The sequence below is a fragment of the Cynara cardunculus genome (assembly GCF_001531365.2).
Source record: "Cynara cardunculus var. scolymus isolate 2C chromosome LG 5, CcrdV1, whole genome shotgun sequence".
NCBI classification, from domain to species: domain Eukaryota; kingdom Viridiplantae; phylum Streptophyta; class Magnoliopsida; order Asterales; family Asteraceae; genus Cynara; species Cynara cardunculus.
The window spans coordinates 4,438,579-4,463,191 of NC_037532.1; the positions used below are offsets into that span (position 1 = coordinate 4,438,579).

The 24,613-nt window shown below is 32.6% G+C and overlaps 1 protein-coding gene and 1 non-coding gene across 3 annotated transcripts; both read right to left on the minus strand.

The window, feature by feature from the left end:
- Window positions 1-7,972: 7,972 nt before the first annotated feature.
- LOC112513426 (pentatricopeptide repeat-containing protein At2g30100, chloroplastic) lies at window positions 7,973-11,073 on the minus strand. 2 transcript variants are annotated; one of them, XM_025119687.1, is made up of 3 exons: window positions 10,866-11,038; window positions 10,083-10,686; window positions 7,973-8,972 (listed from the first exon to the last, which is right to left on the minus strand). In XM_025119687.1, exons 2-3 carry the CDS (start codon window positions 10,659-10,661, stop codon window positions 8,199-8,201), a joined length of 1,353 nt encoding a protein of 450 aa, XP_024975455.1. In that variant the 5' UTR covers window positions 10,662-10,686; window positions 10,866-11,038; the 3' UTR covers window positions 7,973-8,198. The 2 variants fall into 2 exon arrangements, with proteins under 2 accessions (XP_024975455.1, XP_024975454.1); XM_025119686.1 differs by having other exon boundaries at window positions 10,083-11,073.
- Window positions 11,074-16,740: 5,667 nt separating this feature from the next.
- Window positions 16,741-16,813, minus strand: TRNAE-CUC. Its single transcript has one exon. It is a non-coding gene; the product is annotated as a tRNA-Glu (tRNA).
- Between the last annotated feature and the right edge of the window lie 7,800 nt (window positions 16,814-24,613).

The following is a 24,613-nucleotide window of genomic DNA, read 5'->3' on the forward strand; positions in this document are numbered from 1 at the left end:
CTTCCGCTGTAAACGGTTTAAACGGTTTTATTTTAGCCGTCTTTTGGAGTATTTATTTAGGAATTTGTTTCAGATTACGTAACATTCTCAAAAATAAAAATAAAAAAATAAAAAATGAGGGTGTTACATCTATTCAGTATCTTCAAAATGAGTCAAATATCAGATATTTTTGGATTTAATAATATTATTAAACATAATAAATATGAATTGAGTTATTTTTAATATCTTAATTTTTCATTATACACCCCTTATATATACACTATGTACAATTTGTTAAGCAGTTTCCAATCCTCCACCAACAATCAAGTCCCAAAAAGCACACCTGATTCCTAAACCCACGTCCACAAAAGCCAAAACCATAACAAGTAGATTCACTCTATTGAACCCCTTTGTTTCTATAGAAGAATTCTTGATCAATTAAATTTATAAATCATTTAGTTTTTGGTCCCTCTTGTAGATCGATTACCAAATGGTCTTTGGCCTAGCGATATCATAGCCCTTGGCCTTCTAGGAGGTCAGGGGTTCAAACCTCACCATAGATGAAGAGAGTGTGTGAGTTTATTTGTTGCATTTGCCGTATATAAATATTATATACTTCAAAAAAAAAAAAAAAAACAATGCAACACAAAGATGAGTTTGCTTCCGCTTCTTTAAATATCATCACCTATGTATCTCAATTAGAGCCTTTGTTTTTTCCAATCACCATGATATTAGAAAGGAAAGGCAATGTCATGCAATCTTCCTCTCGGTATGCCAATTCACTTGCTATCATTCCTTCCTCAAAAGCTTCACTAAACATAGATTCATCTTTATCTAGGATATCTTATTAGAAATAGCCTTGGTGCATAATGTTACAAACACAATAGATCAGACACGACCTTATTATGGATGAGACCGGTGAAACCAAATTTCCTTTCCTTGGCATATATTTGAACACTTTGCATATATAAGGTTTTAACTAAATTTTGTATTTCAGGTTCAGAAAATCATTGCAGTTGCAGTCAGGATTTTATTTATAGTGGTTGTTCGTGCATGGTTTCTCTACGGGAATTTGAAGACTGCAGTAGAAAGTAGGAAGCCATTCGAGTGCGCAGGTTTGTGCCTAGACTTACCAACAGTTGTATGGTATGCCTTTTTCTTTTTGTTTCGAGGACGTTTAGAATTTGTTTAAAGTCATGTCGTGTACCCGACCAACGGACAAATATAACACTAGTTATTTATGGTTAATGATAAGTGATAACTATTAACCCTTATTATGAAATCTCTAAATACGTAGAGGCCTTGTAGAAAACACCGACTTCCGTTATGATTCTTTTTCTTTGAAAAATGTTGACGGAGAATGATAAATCTGTGACATTTATTCTAAAGTTAGGAAATTTTGACGGTGAATCGCTTACTAACCCAGCAACAAGATAAACGGGGGTAGTTAATATCTTAAAGGACAGTTATGTTAGTGTTTTAATTTGTTTTGTACAATCTGATAACTATAATCACACTTTAAAATAGAATCATGCAATATTCAAAATGTCGATATGAAAACAATATAATTCACAATAAGACATAAATAAAAGCCAAGTGTATATCAATTATTGAACAATAATATATGAAAATTTACAAAAAATAATTGATGATTAGGTATAGTTGGATATTAATATTTATTTGTTTTTTTTTTAATTTTTTAAAAGTATCTGGAACCAAGTTTACCAATATTTCATTCATTTACACAATGCCATAGGATTCTTTTGTCATGCAAAAACAAACGCTATACATGAACACAAAATAATTCATACCATTATACATATATATACATACATATATATATATATACATATATATAGATTTGGGATCATATGAGACCAAGGGTTTTTCGTGAGACCCGTAAGACCAATTCTCAACCATTGGATTTAGATCTACAATCTGAACATTCATAATCACAAAATTGTCATGAGATTTCTCAATAATTACTAAATTGCCACCGTTCAATTTTAGACCATTAGATCTTTAGCTTATAAAGTTGATCAATGAACGTAAATTGGTCTTATTCATATGATTGGGTTGGGTTCACGTGAGACCAAAAGTTTTTTGTGAGACCCGTAAGACCAATTTACGTTCATTGATCAACTTTATAAGCTAAAGATCTAATGGTCTAAAATTGAACGGTGGCAATTTTGTGATTATTGAGAAGTTTCGTGGCGTTTGTGAATGTTCAGATCTGACGATTATAGATCTAATCCAAGGGTTGAGAATCGGTCTTACGGATCTCACGAAAAACCCTTGGTCTCACATGATCCCAAGTCTATATATATATATATATATATACATATATATACATATGTATATGTATATATATATATATATATATGTATATGTATATATTAATTTTTATTTTTAAATTTCAAGTATTTCAATTGATGTTTCTTATTCATATGATTGTCGTTTCCAAACGAAATAATACAAGTTTTTTTTTGAAGTATTTATATACGGTAAATAAAACAAATAAACTCACACACCCTCCTCATCTTTGGTGAGGTTTAAATCCTTGACCTCCTAGAAGGCCAAAGACTCACATACCGCTAGGCCAAAGACTCTTTGGTGAAATAATGCAAGTTTATGTAATTATTAATCACATTTAGTGTAGAATCAATCATTATACCTTTCACAAAGACTTAAATAGAAACAATTCAGTATCATAAATAATTTATGATAAAAAAATTTAGCTCGGAAAATGAAATAGTGTAATTTACATCAAATTATTATGAAGAGGACAATTTCAACTCACGTATATAAAATTAGATTAACTTATTACATCTTATATTTCTGAACAGTAAATTCAGTAAAATTAACTCAATTAAATGGTTTAAAACTTACACTTGTACAAAAAGAAAGATCATTATTTCGATAAATTCTTTATAATAATATATTAATTATTATAAAATTTTTAAAAATAAATTATGAATCAGATATGATATGAATTGGCCCATTTTGATCAATAACCTGTTGTTGTCAACAAATACATGTGGGTTTAGATGATAAGATTTGCCTACTCACCCTTATGAGGCACCTTTGTCAAGTAGCAAAACTTAGCATTATTTCATCACAAAAACAACCATCTCCAACACAAGTCAATGATCACACACATTTGCAACAAAAGGGCAAGAATGAGTCATCACATGCAACAATTGTCTGCAAATTTGTATTTAAATTTAAATAAAAGATGGCAAAATGCAATCAAGCATGCATATTTCCAGCTCAAAAGTCCACTCTGAAATGACCCTTTTGCCCTTCTCACATGTCCAGTTCAAGATTCTTGATCCCAAATTGGAAGAACTTTTGAAACAAATATACCATTCCCAACCTGAAATGACCCTTTTGCCCTTCAAATGGCCAGTTCAAGATTCTTGATTCGAAGTGGAAGAACTTTGAACAAAGATACCATTCCCAACCTGAAATGGCTCTTTTGCCCTTCAAATGTGCAGTTCAGGATTCTTGAGCAAAAGTGGAACAACTTGGACAAAGACACCATTGACTTTTGAGTTTCACCAGATCTTGATCGCTTTAAAGGGTTGTTTGGTAAATACTAGATGATTGAGTGCAAAATAATTAAGTTTAAGAGACTCTATATGATTTAGTGTTAGATAGAAAACGGTTGTTTGAGAAATGTTCTGAATCAACAGTCTGAATGACATAAAATTATCATTTTATCCCCGATCTTGTGTTTAATGAAAATTAACGTCTGATAAAAGTTCTGATGGAAATTTCTAAATGAAATAATAGAAAATAATTAACGGTCCAAGCCAATGCATGATATCATATCAATCCAAACAAGCATAACGATTGTTTGTTCAAGTTTTGGCCCAAACATAAGTGAATACCGTATTAAAATCACAAATCGCTAAAACGTTTTGATAACATTTACCTCTTCCTCTACCCCTATAATGAGCTTGTTGATGGACAGACACAACTGCATGTATGAGAATCCCATCTAATGCACCTATTACCTTTATTAAAAATATATATATAAACTATAAGGAGCTTTTTAACTACGTTTTGATTTTGCAAGTTATATACACGAAAACATACCAGAAATATTATTCTAAGATTTCTTTAACATACCAGAAATATATTATTCTAAGATTTCTTTGTTGTTCTGATATGTTGGAGATTTTATCATTAGGCATTGGTGCCACAACTTCTCTAGCAAATTTCATCATTGCTCGTAGTACTTGACGAAAATATCTATGGATAGTCTACGTTGAGTGTTGGAATCTTCTTTTAATCATTTTATAGCGTTCATTATGACCTATAATTGTCAAAAAAAAAAATTGTCATCTTCTCCTCAACACTTACATTATTACTATTTTGCAACCAATTCTTTTGTTTAAAATGGTTGCATAATAGTATATAAGCATCACGAGAAAGACTCTCCAACTCAAGACATTGCGTATTTGAGCCATTTAATAGTTCTAGAGGATACACATGTCCGGTCAACGATGAGATGTTATCTCTTATTCTTTCGATTCTTGATGTAGCTTTTTGTTTCAAATTTAACCAAAAAAGTAACAAAAGCAACAATTCTACCTCAACATCTATAGAGCACCTTGCAAATAAAGAAAATTAACAAATGTGGATGAAAAGTTAACATAATATCAAAGAAACATCTTCATTCAAAAGTTAACATCATTCAGAAGTTGCATCATCCAAAAGTTATGTGTTCGAAAGCAAAACATCCTTCAAAAGCTAGCATCATATCAAAACACAATCTTCAAAAGCCTAACATGCTCCAACTACACAATTCTGTATTTTTGTCCTATCATTCTAACCCAACCTGCACAACCTTTCGATTGTAAACACAACCATACTTTCCTGTAGTCGACACTCTCATTAAAGATAAAAGTAGCTACGTGATACAGCGGGTTATCTGTTCCCATCCAAGTCCATCTAACTTCGCCAAGCAAGCAGTCACATCATTTGAATACTTTTCCATAATTGCTTTCACGGCCTTAAAAATTATCTTCTTCAACTTGTGAGTTACTTGCTTGTTTACCTTTTTGCTTTTTGCTTTGTGTACTTGGACAAGAATCACACTCTTGTCTTAAAGTCTAGGTCGCGATTTGTCGACTATTAGGAACTACCTCAACGTTGGGTGATCAAAAAATGGGTCGGAAATGTTGGAAATACTAGAACATGGCCCATGACTTTCAGTTCCTATTACTTGAACTCCATCAAATAGTTGAACACAAAGATCAGAAAAAAGCAGTCATATACACCTGATTGGTTCTACATATTTGCTTGTCTGTTTTAAAAAAGATTATATAAATAAAATTACGAAGATACCTAAATGCAAAATGATATAAAATTACAAAAATACCTCAATTTCTATCTGCCATTCTTCATCACTTCGATAAAACGTGTTGGTTGTAAGGGTCATACACGTTGCCCGTTTTGTCTTTCAGTCTCATCTAGGCATTGTATTTTGCTTTCAAATAATCATAATGGTTTTTCATTTGTTTTTTATTTGCGACGAAGTTATGTTTGTCTTTAAGCGTCTCCGCAACATTCTTCCATGAACGCGGCTTAAGAATGGTGCCTTCCGATCTATGTATAATGACCTCATGTATACATGCTTCAAGAAACGTTTGCACCACACTCTTTTTTCTAGTTTATTCTACGTCTTTTTGGTTGTGAACCCTAACCAACAATGTCCATACCTTACAAATAACGACATTTAGCAAATCAAGATTGAAATTTTAACAAATGACTACATAGAACAAATCTCTTATAATTCCCTATCAAAAGTAGAAGCTATCAATGAGGCTAATGCTTGCTATAATCTATACCATTATCAAATTACCAATAACAAAAATGTTAAAAAGTTTTGAGGGTACTTGATTGCATTTTCACTTTAAAGTAGAACCCTATCATTCAACGCAAAACTTTATATACATATAAAGTCACATGTGAATTTGTTTGGATTCTTTAAAGATATAGCAGGGAGATTTATTGAATCCCTGCAATAACAGGTCATTTTTTGTGGGTAGGGTAGTATATATGTTAATCACAATTCCATGTTCTCTTGCAATTTACAAACTCGTGATTTTAGCATAGTACAGTTGCACAAACAGAGTGCGATACTTGTCATCAAAGTACCCTTGGAGTCTAGAAATCTTGCAGCTACTTGCCATGCTTTCAAGCAGTAGGTAATACCCTATCATCTTAAATAATTGATATTTTTGGTTTAATTTATTTTGTAGACATAAATTACTTCATAACGCAATTGATAAATTTTTCACATGTATCCAATTATGTTCTCGACATTAAAATATTGCATCCCAATAGTGGATATGTTGAGGCTGGTGCGATTCCATCTTTGGTTGATATGGGTCTCAATCCTCCTGCTACTATGAGTCAGTTACAAGTTAGTTGTTTAAAGTCGGATAAATTTAAATTATACTTTCTTTTACTGATATTATGTTTAAAAAACAATATTTTCTTGCATTTGAATAATTGTGTTTGATTGTATGATTTTGCTTCATTTTGATGTGTTCTTTGATAGTTTTTGTGGAGAAAAAGGATGGTCTTTTCTTCGCAAGAATGTGAATGATTAAGTTCTAAAGTTCATGGTGACTTAAAAGTAAAGCTATTTGCGACTGTGATATTGAATTGCAAACCCCCTTTGGGTTCGGAAACATGAGTTACAACCATTACTGATCAAGAGAACTCCATTTGTGTTATTCCACTCACTTTCACTATTTTCTCCTATTGGAGTCGACTTAGCTAGGCTAGAACCTATTTTTCTCAATATATTGCTTAGGGGTCTTTTGAAAAGTTCTAAAGAGGCTCCACATATTCTACATCTTATGAGAGCCAATGTCTACCACTCTAGGAACTCAACATTTTGGGGCAATCTCTTTGTTTTTAATATTATTGATCTGTTTTCAAAACCTATGGTGACATTTATGCAATTATGTTGGATTAGATGTTTCCTCTCGGTTCAATGATGAAGTTTGGTCTTTATTTTATTTAAGACAAGCTACTTGTATTATTCGTTTTAGCAAACGAGATCAGAGGTTTGTATTTCATTTATTGCAAACACCCACTTATCAGAAGGTGAAACCAAAATAATCAAAGAGATTGGAGGTAGCAAAGTGGAGATTCTTTCTTACCTGTTGCGCAGGGGCGTCGCCAGTTGTAGCCAACAGATAGTGCGTCCAATAGATTATGCGCCGGTGCGTTCCAAAGTCGAGAGATGGAGAAGAGGCACCAGTTGTATTCTCGACTCCAAAGTCGAGAGATGGAGAAGAGGCACCGGTTGTAGCCAACAGATGGAGAATCGAGAGATGAATGAGAGAGTAGAGTCGGTTGGGGGAGTCAAGAGAGACGAAGAGGCGAGGGCAAAGCCAGGGAATGTCGGCAATATGAATCGTACGGGAAGCGAGAGGTGAAGGACCGATTCAGGGTCCAATAAGTGATTCAAACATTTTTCATAATCTACCCAAACAATAAAATGTCTAACCGATTCAGACCTTTACCCCTTAATGGCATCATTAAAAGATAAACAAACAGCCCTAAACTTCTAATGAGTATTCACAACTTATCCCAAAAGAGTTCATATTGACCTAAAAAAAGATGGCAAAATGCAATCAACCTTTTGCCCTTCAAAAATGTCCAGTTCAAGATTCTTGATCCAAAATGAAAAAAAACCTGAAATGACCCTTTTACCCTTTTGCTGGCTCTAAACCTCTGATGGGTATTGACATCTCATCCCAAAAGAGTTCAAATTGATGTATTTCAACTTTCTTGATCCAACTCACTCAGTAAAGTTCAAGTTGATGCATTTCAAGATCAAATCAAACCAACCAGACCCAGAATTTGGGAGAGTGAGATGTATGCAGACCTTACTTCTGGCCCCAAAGAGTAGAACAACTGTTTCCATAAAAAAAACCCAACTTGTGCAAGAGTATGAGCAAACAGATAGCAGGAAGAAAGATAAGCATATGGTCAATGATGCATTTCGAGATCATGGATCCAAATCGTGACAACTCGAACAAAGATACAAAAATGCACTTTGAATCTTGAAGATCGGAATTACAACATGTAATATCATCATTACTACACCTCACTCGAATTATTAGCTCTATACATATTACACATATACAGATAACGATCCCTATAACACAATATCTTCTAATTCGACTGATTTAAAGCATTTTGATCACCCAAAGCTTATATTTCTTTATATACATATATATAAGACAAGGTCCGGTCAAACCTGCATCCGATAGCCGCTTGCAAAGCTTGAAATAAGTTTCCACGTTTCCCATTTCGTTCATTCTTTTCCTTAATCCCTGCAAAACCGCAGCCCGATCCAGAAACTCGGGAAACAAACCCAAATCAAGCATCTTATTTACAGTTTCAGCAGCATCCTCAAAGTGACAACCTTTAATGTAACCCCTTAATAACCATGTCAATGTTTTCTTTTTGTTCAATAAACTAGTGACCTCCATTCTTGTAAGCAATCTCGAGATCGCGTTTACCTCCTTCTGGGAAGCGCAAATGGCTAACACGATATCATAAAGGTTTCCGTCTGGTTCTTTTCCCACTAGTTTCATTTTCCACAATTGGCCTTCGGCCTCGAGTCCACGGCCAGCACAGATGTACATGGCTAGCAGCCGTTCGTAAACCACCCCGTGAAATGAGGGCCCGCCTTCTTCGATTACCCAATTGGAGAAGCGTATGCCGTCGGCCAAAAGATTTGATTGGTAATCTTGAATAAGGCGCGTGTCTTCGGTATCTATATCAGAAGCCAGACCAGATTTGGTGAAGCCTTTTAATTTGCGTAAAGCTTTTCCGAATTCGTTCAGTTCTTTGACGACAGCAGTCATGGCAATCAGATAGCTGTATACCTCTGGCTGCAAACCGGATTCTTTAATGTCGATCACTAGTTTAATTGCATCTTTGTAATTCCCATCCTCCTGATTATAAAGATAGCAAAAATCAATGGCAATTAGGCATCCAACAAGGACAAAACAAGCAAAAGTTGTCGGATATGGAGGTTGATTTAGACCGTAACCAAACTACAACTTCACGATCCAGCGTCACTACAACAAAATCGGCCATATAGGACATCAAATATATCTGATGTCCTAATAGACTCGTTTATAGGACTTAAAGTCTATAGGACCAAACAATTGTATGTCCTATGTAAAGGTGTTACAATAAGTTGATAAGATGCTTTTGGACGTCCTAACAAGTTTTTAGGACGCTTGAAATAAATTGTCTTATTAAATTTTTTATGACATTATGTGAAAAGGGGTCTTATAAAAACAATAGGCCTATACTCCTATAAAAAGATGTGTTCATAGGATACTTTTCTGAAGTCCTGCAAAAAAAAAACTAATAGGACATTTTATTTCAAAACGTCTTAAGTAACTTGTTAGGACACTTCAACTTACTGTAACACTTTTACATAGGACGGACAATTGTTTGGTCCTATAAACTTAAGTCTTGCACGATAGTCTATTGGGACATTTAGACATATTTGGCATCCTATAAAGCCACTTTTGTTGTAGTGCATGTAGTATAAAATGGTTCCTACAGTTATACAGTAAAGCCAACAGATTTCTTGTCGGGTTTTTTAATGAAAACCGAACCATCTTTTCTACTGCACATATTACTACGTAAAATTCAGTAATATAATAATAATAATCTTAGGAACGAGCCAACAACATGGACACATGAATGGGGATAAAGGAGAGAGCGCCACGTGTCCCTTGCATTCACGGGTTATTCATCATGAATGGTGTATTAATGCACCATTCATCATGTATAATTCACATTCATTATTCATGATGAATGTGGACAACCAGGGACACATGCTGCGATCTCCTTTGTCCTCTGGTTCACAAAGGAAAAAGGTTTGCAATTGAACTTTCCTTGCATATATAGCACACATACATTGATGAATATACGTTGTGCACATGCATTTGAACTTCCCCCTTTTGAACTATGAGTCTATAATGTATGTTTATTCACAAATGAATATAAATGATCAAAACATCAAGAAAACGGAGATCGTAACTTACCATCATCTTCCAAGCAAGATAACCCGTAGGACCTCCTTTACGCGATTGATTGTCGCCATCCTCATACCCGATTCCCCTCTTTAAAACCTCCTTCACAAACAAAACCCCTTTTTCCTTCTCACCCATCTCCCAATACAACGATATCACCTTCTCAATCATACTAAAATTCGGTTTCAAACCGACACACTCCATATCTACAAGAAGATCGATCACATCCTCAGTTTCATGCTTCCCTTCTATCAGTTTCTTAACCCATCCACACATCAAAGAAACCATAAGCTCCATAGTCTCCTCATCCACCTTATTCTCTTTCTTTAGCCATTCAAACACTTCTAAAGCACACCAAGAATCTCTACCTTCTTGAGAAAAGTAGACCAAAACAAGCTGTAATTCTCTAGCAGATAACTTAGAATTCATTGCTTCTAGAACATCAGAAGGTTCTCTTGTCATCCTCTCCAATTCCTCAATCGCTTCGAAAAACCCCTCACTCATTTCATCTTCATCGTCACTAGTTATAACCTTATCCAACTCCACAGCCTTAAAAAACCGAAATTCACGTAGCTTCCCAACACCATACATGGGGGTTTTGTTTGTAATCGAAACCCTATAACAGGAATTAACAGAAAAGCTTCCATAGAGTTGGGAAATTATGCGATTAGGGTTTCTATTAACGGAAACGCAATTCATAAAAGAAGCAAGCCCATTTATAGAAGCCATCGACCAAGAACAATTCGAAGGATAAACTAGAAAAAATACCAACTCAGAAGACAAAAAGATTCATACCCTTTTCGTGAAATTGGATCTAGTAAACGAATTGGGGGAAGAACATGAAATTGACGACGTCGTGAAGCACAGAAATGGCGAGAATCAACGTGGGGTGTTGAGTGAAGGCAGGGTAAGAGTGTGAGGCAATCAAAGGATGATTGATTATGTGGTTAAGGGTGTCATAGCTCGCAAGTTGTAGAATGGAAAATGGAGATTGAAGGGAAGGAAAAGGGGGTAATGGATATTTTGGTTTCCATGGAAGATATGATATGATATGAGAGAGTTGTGTAGGTGGGTCGCATGTCAGTTTTCGTAAATGACAACACACCGCATGTTTGATCTTTTCTTATCATCTCCTAAAATGAATCAATACCTACCAAGATTCATGTTTTTTTATCATCCAAACACATCATTATCATCAACCCCTCTTCAAGAATCAAGATCCATCCGTTCTCTTCAATCAGAATTGAGTGAATCTAATTCAAACCCCTCTTAATTTCATTTTGATCCTGTATAATTTGATATAAATAAGGTTCAAATCATGTTATCCAATAAAACAATGTCATGTAATCTTGGATATGCTTTTCGATTTTGAATATAATGATTATGAGTTTTCATGTTCTTTTATATAAAATAAATGGATTTTATTATGATTTTAACCTTTTCTTAATTTCGTTTATTACGCCGATTAAGTGTCGACCGTATGGAAGCGTTTGTTTGAATACATTGATAACCAATGATTTGAAGGGGACATAATAAAGAAAAGATAGACTCAATACATCACCGTTATATCATAAAAGTAACACAGTTAAAATAGTGAAAGAATTCTAAATCGTATTTAAAAGTGTTAAAATATCAAATATAAGAGTAAAATCCAGAGTTTAATCTTGTGGTCCTTGGGTTTTCTTGGTCTTAGTATTGGTCCTTCAACTAACATGGTTTGCCTTCTTCCTGTTTAACTCCCCCCGGGAAGATATATTGCATATGAGGGTAAAATTGTCAATTTATGTGGCATTTTAAGGGAAAGAAAAAGTCTCTTAGAAACATTGATGCTCTAAACTCTCACACGCTTCTCTTCCTTTTTCTAAATCGGACATGACCAGTTTGTGAAGGAGTTTTGATTGATAAAAAAGAAGTCAGGGACCTGAGAGGTGGTGGTTTACCCTGCAGCGGATGGGAGATCCAAGACTTGAAGTAAGAGTCACTTTATGGATGGTTCACGGGGTTCATAACTATTCCTCTTACTACAGGACGCTTAACACCTACCCGTCCATCGTTGTTCTCTTGATATTTATATAAAACCCGAAAGTAAACATACCAAAAATCCAGGTGTTTCAAACAAAATCGAGTTGCATCCGCTCTTGGTTTGTGCATTTTTGGCTGTTGTAAGAGAATGTCATTTGATAAGTAAAGGTTTTGACTTAGTTTACGGTTCATTATTCATAATTTAGGTTTTTTTATTTTAGTTTAGGGTTTGATTTAGTTTGTGATATATGAAACAATCTCATTTTGTACAATGATTCGATAATATGAACTTAATTTGTTTGTGTATCTTATTCTATTCAATCTCGTTGTGTTTGATTTGTTTATAACTGTGCACCTAGTTATGTTTCTGGTTGTGTTGTGGCAATGATGATAACTTGATTGTATTGATGTACATGATATTCAAGTATATACATGATATGAAAGATGATGTTAATGAGAGATTATGATGACTTGATATTATTAATATGATATTCATGTATGTGTATAATGTGAAAGATGATGATGATACATATGTGATTTATGTTGTCACTTGCACGAGATGTATGTTGTATGTCACGATGAGATTTGCATTAATGAGTGAGTATTGCAAACAGCAAATTCGTCCACCGTACGAGTTGGGTTGGACATGAAAGGAGGGCTTGCAATTCCGAGATCTTGGAGTCCTTCTCCATAGAATACGCCACATACGCAAATAAAAGTGACAAGTCGAGGCCTCACTTGCAAGATAATAACTAAAATACATTAAAACACTTCTTATATGTGCACGTGAACATGAAACCATATTGTATTCACTAAACTTTTTGCTTATACTATACATGCATATATCTCATGTGTCAATTGTCACTAGACGAGTTGAATGAAGAAATACGAGACTATGTTTTGAATCATACTATTACGTTAAAGTATTTTGTGCTTCCGCAATTATGTAATGAATTATGTTAAACACATTATGTATGTTTGAAATTTTTAAGTTCGTATTTTGTTCATGGCATAAATTATTAAGAATGACGTCACGACATTCGAAAGTGGAAAAAAAAAATCAGGGCGTGACACTATTGATTCTAAAGTAAAAGCAGAAAACAAAGTAGATGACTTGACTGCTAAATTGTCTGAGTGCTTTGAACAAATTAAAAAGTTTAACGAAGTTGAAAATGAGTTGGAAGATCAAAAACTTATTTGCAAACATCTCAATAATGAGAAACATCGTTTGATAAAAGAGCTTGCAAAAGAAAAAAGCAACCATAAAAGAAATGGAATCAAGTTTCTATAGATCACATAAAAGTTTTAGACTATCAAATTCCAAAAATTATGATCATGGCCTTGGTTTTTCTTCATTTTCAAAACCCTCAAACAAGTTGTCGAATAATTTCACCTACTTAGGGGCTGTTTACCAAACACTTATCCGGTAAGCGTTTATCGGTAAAATTTAACTACCGCTTACTTACCGGGTAAAACTTTATTCCATCAAAACGGCATCGTATGCTACAATTTACAGAGTAAGTGCTTACTATGATAAGAGTCGTCGTCCTCACTTACCGGGTAAGACTTTTGGTTCTTGTCTCCCTCTTACCTGGTAAGATTCTTGGTACTTACCATATTTATCCGGTAAGGTAATGTGACTTGATAAGCGTTTATCTGGGTAAGCGTTTGGTAAACGGTCCCTTTGGAAGATCTTCCTTTTCAAAGCATGATTCATGTGACTCCTCTGAAAATTCTAAAAAGGAAGATAAAAGTTTGGAACGGTTCATGTCTCTCATCGCAAATGGGCTGACTACGTGCCGGGAGATAATGAGTGAGAATATGTTGAGTCCACAAATCATTCCACTCCAAAATATTTATCCAAAAGAGACAAGAACGTTGAAAAGTCCTTTATTCTCAAAAAGACAAATGAAAAAGGCATTTTCGGTTCAAACCTTTCTACACTGTTTCAGAATTTTCAAAAGAGATTTCAGGATCGTCCACTTCTAAAAAGTGATATAACTGTGGAAAACCTTTTCATTTTGCAAAAGACTGTCACAAAATCGAAAGGAATCCTAAAATTGTTGCTAATCCAAAAGAACCCATCAAAAATATGAGTACCAAAGAAATAACTCCTTTTTGATTGTAGGGATCAGGTCATACACAATTCTTATTTTTGGACTAATATAGGTTAAAATCAATGATTGGTTGTCATTACCTGCTAAAAGATTAAGTGTCAGAAAAAAGATCATTAGTTGTTAAAAAAGTTCTTGCAAATTTTTTTCGAGCATCTGATCTAATTATAAAATCTTCTGAATTATTCACAGATTAAATAATGTAGTCAGATTTATTGGATTAAATTTAATCAAAGACAATTATTTTTTTTCGATTGATCAGATGTAATAACCATCATCGGAATGAGTCTCTTTACATTTTTTATGTCATTTTCTAAAAAAAAATCTAATTAATATGTAGGCACCAATCAAAACCTCTTCTCCCGAACACACAATGTACCAGCGAACCAACCAGTCCCCTACCGCTAGTCACCATCTCCGACGAACTGCCCCCTCCCCCACTGTCAGTCATCATCTTTGGCTCCCCCATCCACTTTTCCTCCAGGTTTCAAACAAAACTCTTCGTTTGGGCTTTTTAATTCCACTTTGTGACACCCCAAAATGAGGTAACTAAATAAACACAAAAAGAAAACGGAGAATGAAAATAAACTAAATGATTTTTATTTTACTGGACCAAAATTGTGAAAAGGGGTGTTTATAGGAGACAGATCTACCATTTAATTAAAGTGAACTTAATAAATGAGAGCAAGGGGCCGAATGTCAGAAAGTCTAAGGTGGCGAATGTTATATTTCATAAACTTGGAGGACCTGTTCTACCAAAATAACATAACTATTTCAAATCTGATTTTGATGGAGGCCTTTCGATGGCAGCTGTTAGTATGCCAAATCTTTCTCCATACAGCTGAATAACATCGACTAGGGATCATTTAGGTTCAAACCAATCGTTATTTTGTTAGGTTTTGAAGAAGAAATCGTTGTTCAAAGTTCCTATCCGGGATTTCGCTTTATCGACTATTGGAGGTAAAATACTTAATAGTGGAAATCGTACAGGTCCACAAAGTGGCCACTTGTGGTGCTATAGTGCATGTGTAAGTGTACATCGGACACTATGATGCTATAAGTAATAAAATGGTAAATTACTGAAATCTTTTCCACAAGACTGGACAACTAAGAATTATAGATCTTTATGAACTTCTAGTGCAAGTTACAGGTTTTGAGAAAATAATCAATATTTGTTGAGATTTGTCGTTATGCTAATTTAATGATTAAAACGAGACAAGTATATTGGTTTAAGCATTATCTAAGACATTTGTAGTAACCTCATGGTCAAAAATAAGCTCCACAAAACATTTATAAGAATCTCTTTCTCTCGAAAGTGAACTAAAACAGAAAGTGGCATCCTTTCTCCACAAAGTCGCCACTTTTGTCAACTCGAGACTTGCCGATTTAACTAAGTCGACTTCTAACTATCGTAGCTATACCAACATGAAAATAAATGCTCAAATCTCTTTGTGACACCAAAATCGACTAACATTTGAACTTTGGTTAAAATCATACAAAAACCCGTATCTCTACGTGGTTATAAAAACTCTCTCAAATCTTTTTGCAACATTCAAGTCGTATTTTCGAATTTATCTATCTCTAGGTCTAAGATCTAATACTAAGGGGTTGTTTACCAAATTTTTTTATTAAGTTTTGTATGGATAAATTTGTCTGTATGGATAAATGAGTGTTGTTGTTTACTTTTTTTATCTGAACCAACAGTCTGAATAACATAAATGACCGGTTTACCCCTCAATATTAATTATTTGAACATCAAAACAAAAAATCATAAAAAGGTTGACGATGAGGTGTCTCATTTGGGAAGAAGGTGATGCTTTAAATAAGGGGCATGGGTGTCATTTTTGTGGCTGAATGGGGACAACACACCATTTCTATCTGTGTGATTAAGTCTGTTTTGTGCGAATAAGCCGTAAGTAAACAATCCAAATGAGATGTGCGAATAAACCAAATAGACCAATAAGTCTAATTAAGCCGCAAGTAAACAGCCCCGAACACTTACAACTGGCTGCTGATTTCAAAGTTGTAGCATTGTCGATGGAATAAACATTGGGCTTAAGAAGACTTTTGAGCCAATTTTAGGCCGGTTTCAATTGCAGCCGAGTTTTACCATCTTGGGGGGCTGTTTGACAATTGTTGAATGGTTTGGTGCAAAATGATTAAGTGATCAGAATGATTAATAGGCTCTCATGATATAGTACAAAATGAAATATAATTGTTTGGTAATTGTGTACAATGAAATTAGGGCTCTTAATGGTTAAGAGAGATTCATGATACAAAATTATTTAGAGGGTTTTAAAACCATTAAGAGGCAGATTTTTTTTTATCAAACAAGATTCACCTCTTAACGATTCAAATGTTGCGTCTTAATTAAGAGGTAAACAAACAACCCTTAATGTTTGAATTTGAATTATAGTTTGGTGTTTTGGATTTGGATTTGAGTTTCATTTTGACATTTGGATTTCAAAATTAGAGGGTCGAAAAGTGTTAAAATCAAGAAACCACCACATGGACCAAATTATGAGAAACAAAAATTCCGTTGCCGGGACTTGAACCCGGGTCTTTCGGGTGAGAGCCGAATATCCTGACCAACTAGACTACAACGGATTCTTGTTTTGTTTTACAATTTTATATATTTATATAAACTTCACCTCTGAAAATTAATTTTTTGAAATAAACGGTTGTGATGTTACATATGCTTCAGGTTATTTCTTGGAGTTATTATTAAAATATAACGATTATATTTCAAAACTTTTATATTACATGCATGATTGAATATGAAATTTTTATGTATCAAATATATGGATAAAGATGGAGTGAAAAATCGAAACTTTAAGATGATATTTATCATAATTCAACGCAGACAGAAACAAGTTGAATGGTCAATTATATATATATATTGTTCATTCTTTGTAAAACGGAACTCGAATTCCATTTATGAATTAAACGTATTTTATTGAAAAACTATTATGATCTAAGGATGCTTACACAATGTAGCGAGATAATGTTTCGTTTTATTTTTTGTCTCTGTCAATATAATACGGTTTTATGTGATTTTAAGAAAACGATAATGTTTTTATTCATAAAAATTTATATCAATATTAGTATCAAATTAATTTTTTAAAAATTCTCATTTTTTATGTAATTTATTTAATTCAAATTCTTTATCATAATTTAAGTTAGGTTTAATAATAAAGTTTATTTATTTTTGGTTCATAATAATATAATTTTTATAAGGATAATACTTAAGTATTCTGTATATCTCAATGATTATCATAATTATATTTTATTTATCTTGTAGTTGATTATGTTTATCCGTAGTTAGTTACACGAATTCAAACATGAAGCTTTAATAAATTATTTATGCATAATTTACTTGTAACTTCAAATTTTAAGTAATATTATCAATAAACAGTAATTCATGTATAAAAAATGGTTTTTAAAAGTATTCGTCAAATGCTTTATAATATAATAAAAATATATAAAAAATTACATGAATTAACCACAACATATAACCAGAAAATGACACATATGTAAAAAAATAAGTAAAATTGGTAAAACTAAAGTTGATTTAGATGCTCAACAAATTGCAATTTTTTATAACAATATTATATGCATTTTATATTATATTAGAATCATATCAAATCATGCAATGAAAATGTAAAAGTAAGTATTAATATTAATATATAAATGTATTAATTTTTTATTTTGGAGAAAACTATTTACTACAATATATATATATATATATATATATATATATTTGAAGAAGTTATTGGAATAATGAGAAGCCACTTACGACTTGTGTATTAAAGATGCTTTGTATGGGTTAATTATGGAGGCTGGCATTTGAATTATTAATTATTGGTCAAAATATTTGACCCATTGCACATCATGATGATCAAACATACATACATACATACATACATTATGATCTATGATGCATGATGGATGATGATAAAAAAAGAGAGTGAAGACAAACATGCTCATTCTGGAATTAGTGATGGTGTTGATCCGCATTAATAGGTGGTGTTTAACATATACCCATGCATTAATTAATTTAATAATTTCAGTATTTTTGGACTGTGTTTTTATTAATTATTTATTTTAATAATTAAAAAAATGCATGGGATTGTCGAGAGTTGACCTTTCTACTGGCATTTTGCCCATTTTTCCATGCTCTAATCAAACAAACTTTATATTATTTATTTTATATTTAATATTTATTTATTAAACCCTTCTTACAAAACCCTAGACTTTATTGTCTCAAGAAATCATAGAAAAACAACCCCAACTTAATCCTTACCTTCATCTCCTTTTCTATTTCTTTTATATTTCATTCACGGTTTAAAATATGATTTATGTGAACGTGAGAACACTTGTAAATTCATCATTTTATTTTTAAATCATAGTTTTAAAATAATTACGGGGACAGTAAAATGTTAGATCTTTTTTAAGAATATCGAAGACATGCAGGGATAAAATGAGAAAAAATGCCAACATAAATCATATAATGAACGGATAGAGTCGATGATTATAGACTTGATCATTGTTGGTTTTTGATTTATCACAACGTACAACAATATCACACCAAAATCACTTCATTGTCACACTAGAATCATATCACAAGGAGTATTTGATTCAAAAAATTATCACATCAATATTGACAATGGAGGCATCGATCGAGTTTACTTCGATGATACTAACAATATTTAAGTGATAAAGACAAATCTAAGCTAACAGAAAGTTGTTGATAAATACTATTTTATTTTTACTTATTTTAGCTTTTATCAACGGTTAATTAATTTGGAGACCTGAAAGTGTTTGTATTTTCAAAAAACAGTTGTGTTCTCGTTTAAACGTACACACACACACACACACATATATAGGCAAAAAATTGTGTGAGAAGGAGAGTTAAGGTGATAAGCACAAGAAAGGATCTAGACCTTTGATCACCTTTAATCTCAAACTCACTTATAAATCGCGTTTGATACCGAGATGCACCAGATCAATCCCAATATCAAGCGTGATTAATTGGTGAGTTTGAGATTAAAGGTGATTAAATGTACAGATACCTTTTTATACTTCTCACTTTAATTTTCCTTCTCACACGACCCTTCACTTTAAATATATGCATATATATATATAGGGTTGGGTTCACGTGAGACCAAGGGTTTTTCGTGAGACCCGTAAGACCAATTTATGTTCATTGATCAAATTTATGAATTAATGATCTAATGGTTGCAAAGTTGCAAGGTGTCAATTTCGTAATTAGTGAGAAGTCTCGTGGCGTTTATAAATGTTCAGATCTGACGATTGTAAATCTAATCCAAGGGTTGAGAATTGGTCTTACGGGTCTCACGAAAAACCATTGGTCTCACATGATCCCAAGTCTATATATATATATATATATATATATATATATTCATTTAACATATATTTTTTTATCATGGTGAGTTTTGAGACCAAGTTGTGCAGCTAGACTAAGGGGCCGTTTACCAAATGCTTAATTGGGTAAACGTTTACCAAGTCACATTACCTTACCGGATAAATATGGCAAACACCAAGAATCTTACCCGGTAAGAGCGAGGGCAAGGACCGAAAGTCTTATCCAGTAAGTAATTGCAACAACTCTTACCACGGTTAGTGCTTACCGGGTAAGTCGATACATACGATGTCGTTTTGGTAGCTTAAAATCTTACCGGTAAGTAAGCGATAGTAAGGGCTAATATCTAATAAAATTGAACCCTTTAGGTGACAAGTTGAACCAAATAGTGAGGGCTAAAGTCATTTGGTTGAAGCTAGTTTTTTATTATATGTTTTGGCAATTATATATAATAGTTTCTTTATGATTAAATATAATTGTTAGAAGACTAAATTGGATTTATAATTTTTTGTAGTTTATACAACTTTAATACATAAAAAAACATTTGATTATCAAATACTAAATTTCAGATAAATATATAGCATAAGAAATAAAAAAAAAATTCATTATAAATAAGAAAAATGTTTTGATTACTAAAATCTAATAATAAATAATTTCTCAATTTTAAACATTTAAAATTCAATTGAGAAATTAAAATTTTGTGTTTTATTCCAAATTGATGGCTTCAAATGCCATTCCAAACGATTCAATGTTCTTTCAGTGAACAATAATTACAGATGTTTTGAAACGTTCCATCAATACATTTTGACTCTTTGAGGTTTGCTGTTAGAATCTTTATAATATCTACTTAGCTCATTTCAATTTTGGCATCCTAATTAATCCTTCAAGATTAATTAGTGTTTCTGATAGCTTTGTAACTTTGATTAACGGTGATCTGTTGTAATGATAGTGGTGAGAGGGTGGCATTTGCTACGTTTGGCATTGCATTCTTTGGGTTACGAGTCACTTCTTCAAAGCTGATATTTGGTTATGCTACGCCCTTAATTTTGCAATAACAATCAACTGTCTATGGCTCAAACATCAATTTTATCGGTACTGCTTTTTATTAATTCTAGCTCATACTGCACATTTCAACTTCATTGAATCAGTTTCATCTACTATTTAAGGCCATTTATAGTAGTCTTAGTTGTGGATTAAATCTCAAGGGTTTGATTATCTTATTTTCTCCAGTTTGTTCGTTTTTCTAGTTTAGATGCTTCTTGTTGTCTTAGTGCATGTATATAGAGGATTTTTCCTGACCGTTCTTTATGGACCTTCGAATTAGGGAAGATACACGTAAGTTGGTCCGAATACCCAGGTTTAACAAAAAAGAAAAAAATATTTAACATATCCAGGGCCGTTCCTTAGCATGTTAAATATAAGATTTTGAACATGGTCTCTGAAATTTTGGAGCCCAAATTGTTAATCGTTTTAGGTTCAAACCACCATTAATTGTTTAGTTTCAGATTGTTAATCGTTTTAGGTTTAGGGGCCGTTTACCAAATGTTTACTTGGGTAAGCGCTTACCAAGTTATATTACCTTCCCGGATGAATATGGTAAGGACCAAAAATCTTACCCAGTAAGAACGAGGCAAGTACTGAGAGTCTTACCCGGTAAGTGAGAGCAATGACTTTTACCACAGTTAGCTCTTACCGGGTAAATTGTTGCATAGAAAGTCGTTTTTGTTGACTAAAATCTTACCCGGTAAGTAAATAATAGTATTGAATTTTATCGGTAAGTGCTTACCGGGTAAGTGTCTGATAAACGGCCCCTTAGTCCATTTTGTTCTTAACATATATTATCTGTTATCTCATTTATGCAATGTAATTAAAAGTTTTGGATATACCAGAGCCTCCAAAAAGATTGGAACGTCCCTGAACATATATGATCATTTATCTTATTTTAACTTTTAAATCTTTCCCTAATTTTTCTTAATACAAGTAAATATAAAAATCCTTGATTAAGTTAAGGGCAAAGTAAGTGTGGGTCCCACTCTTTAGCCAAAATCACCAAAAAGGTTAAGTTGATCAAAGAGTTAAAAGACCACTTTACAGAGATTTAATAAACTATAAAGAAGATGATGAAAAAGCTATATAAACAAAAAACACCTTTATTCATTATGCCCTTTTTCCTTTTAAGTTTCCACATTAAACTCCTATTTAATATTCATAAAGACAACAAAATCTGTTAAGAGAATACAGTATTAAGGATACCGTGTCATGTAAAGAGGTCGATATAAAGTAGGAGGAAACAAAACGGGAGCATACCGAATGGGAAACTGTATCAGACGCAACACATGTTTACAATGGGGACTTTTGGAAACTACGAGATGAAAGAAAGGCGTTGTGACCACGTGATCCACTACTCCTACCCCAAAGACTCTTGAAATTCGTTCGAAGACTCGAGCTCTTATTAAACCTCCTCAGATATCAACTTACCTCAAAACAGAAACGTTGTTTTGGTGACCGAAAACTAAATAAAGAGCAACTCAAACATATGCATACCAGATCCTTTGAAGTTAAGGAGAAAACGAGAGTACATGGATGATTCACAATACTGATCAACACCGTATATCCCATGTTATTGTCTCCAAAATGATTTCCTCCTCCTTTTCGTTACAAACGGGAAGTCGATCAAATAAAACCCGTCAAACAAAAATATTGATTTTTAATTAACCGAAAACCCTGTAATATTTAGTTTGATATAAAACCATCAACACCCTTTTACCTTACAACTCTTATGGGGCAAAAAGGACACGTGAGATGTCGGGCCAAATAGCATATTTAATTTATTATTAAGAAATCATTTAGGATCCAAATAATCTTAATTAAGTATTTAAAAAATGTACAAAATATATTTGATTTAATTTATAAAAATTATATTAGGTCCAATAATTATTGGAATGAGATAGTGATGTGTTATTTATAAATATAGTAATTGTTGGGGTAAATATATAAAAGGAATATATTTTTTTAAAATAACAGACACACTTCACATATTTGATTATGTACAAGAAATAATTATCGTGACGTTGTCAATTCATCAAACATATAAAGAACGTGAATAGAAATATTCGATTATTTTAATACATCAGAAATTGTTTCGGAAAACATTATTGTCTCGGAAAACATGTGAAAGTCAATCGCAATAAATGCCTCGGTAGCGTGCCACAATTATATTGAAGACCAAATTGAGACAAGAGGTGAAGACTTGGCGGACGTTTAGTTTGATGGAATGAGTTTTAAAAGAATTAGACTTTTTAGGAATATTCGGAAAAAAATTAGTGCGTTTGATTTGTAGAATTTGGAATATAATAGAATTCCGTTATTTATAAATAATTTATAGTAAAAAAACGGTAAAAATGATTTTTTTTATTAATTGATTGTACAAAAAAAATGGTTTAACGTATTTTAAAACATTATTACATATGAATTCTACGAAATCTCATAGTATTCAAAATACCAACAAACCATGGGTGTTCAAACTACTGTATTTCTGGGATTTCATTCAAATATAGGAAATCTTTCAAACCAATCCTGCCAACCAAACAGTATCTTAGTTCATTGTCATAACTGTATCAGTTGGTAAACTTTTGCGATACTGAAAATTTAGCGATGTATATTTTGTAAAATGAATTTTATGAAAACGTTTTCTAAAAGCTTTTTCTAAGGAGTTGTTTGTTTATCTCTTAATAGTTCCATTAAGAGGCAACATCTGAATCGTTAAGAGGTGAATCTTGTTTGGTAAAAAAAAGTCTGCTTCTTAATGGTTCTAAAACCCTCTGAATGATTTTGTATCCTACATCTCCCTTAACCATTAAGAGCCCTAATTTCATTGTACACAATTACCAAACAATTATATTTCATTAATTTTGCACTATATCATGAGAGCCTCTTAATCATTCTGCATCAAACCATTCAGCAATTGTCAAACAGCCCCTAAAAGCTTTTTCTAAATCTGAATTCAAAACATTATATATACTCTTTTTTTCTTATGATCAAAAGCCTTTTTCATGTTATGTTATGATTTTGATGGTATTCACATAAATAAAAACGAAAGCTTTTAAGTATATTTCTGATAAAGTAATGTAATCATATTATCGTTATTGTAATAAAAACAGGTATTTTGTGAGACGATTGACTTATATTTGATGGATTTTAAAGTTCATAAGTTTGATCACAATCTAGCTTAATACTTTGTAAATTGTTACTCATTTCGTCCCAAAATAACTGTTCATATTTCTATTTTAGTTTGTTCCATAATAAGTTTTCATTTTCAACAGTAACCGTTTATTTCCCCCTTTTCACTCTTAATATAACTTAAAAAATTTACACTTAGGCCCTACATTTTTATGGTTTCACAGACAACCATGTCCTGAAAGGTAGGTCGGCCCCTAAGGGTAATAAAATTGTGTTTTTTTAATTGTGAATAATTATTTTGGAATAGATGAACATATTTGATTATTATGCTATGATGCAAATGCAGAATTTTTATTTATTTATAATGATTAAAGTTTATTAATTGACCAATAATATACGGAGAACCATATTTGATCATTCTTTAAAATTTCCAATCATAGACCAAACATATCGGGACGCAAATGTCTAAAAGCAATATTCTTTAGATTCATATTCCATTCTTACCCGTAAAAGTACACATATTTACTCTTCCAAAAATGTCTCACACAAATATCCAAACCTGACAATGACAGCTAATCTTGAAATCTGATCGTAGAAATATTATTCGTTATTACTATTCTCGAAAGTTTATTTCTTAAGAACCAATAAGAATGAATGAGAACCATTGTCATCATAATCATTCAAAAGAAAACAATTTTTTCAACTTTTGAATAATCAAATTTAAACTGATTTTATTATATTATATTATATATATATATATATATATATATATATATATACACACATGGTCATTGGATTGCCAATGTTCAAACTAGCCATAGAATTCAACTTCTTTATAGATGAAG

Bases quoted from the DNA above. Each gene is read 5' to 3' on its own strand.
- LOC112513426 (XM_025119686.1), bottom strand. From the start codon at position 10,799: ATGGCTTCTATAAATGGGCTTGCTTCTTTTATGAATTGCGTTTCCGTT. The intron at 8,973-10,082 runs GTAAGTTACGAT...CTTTATAATCAG, and splicing joins ATCTTGCTTGGAAGATGATG to GAGGATGGGAATTACAAAGA.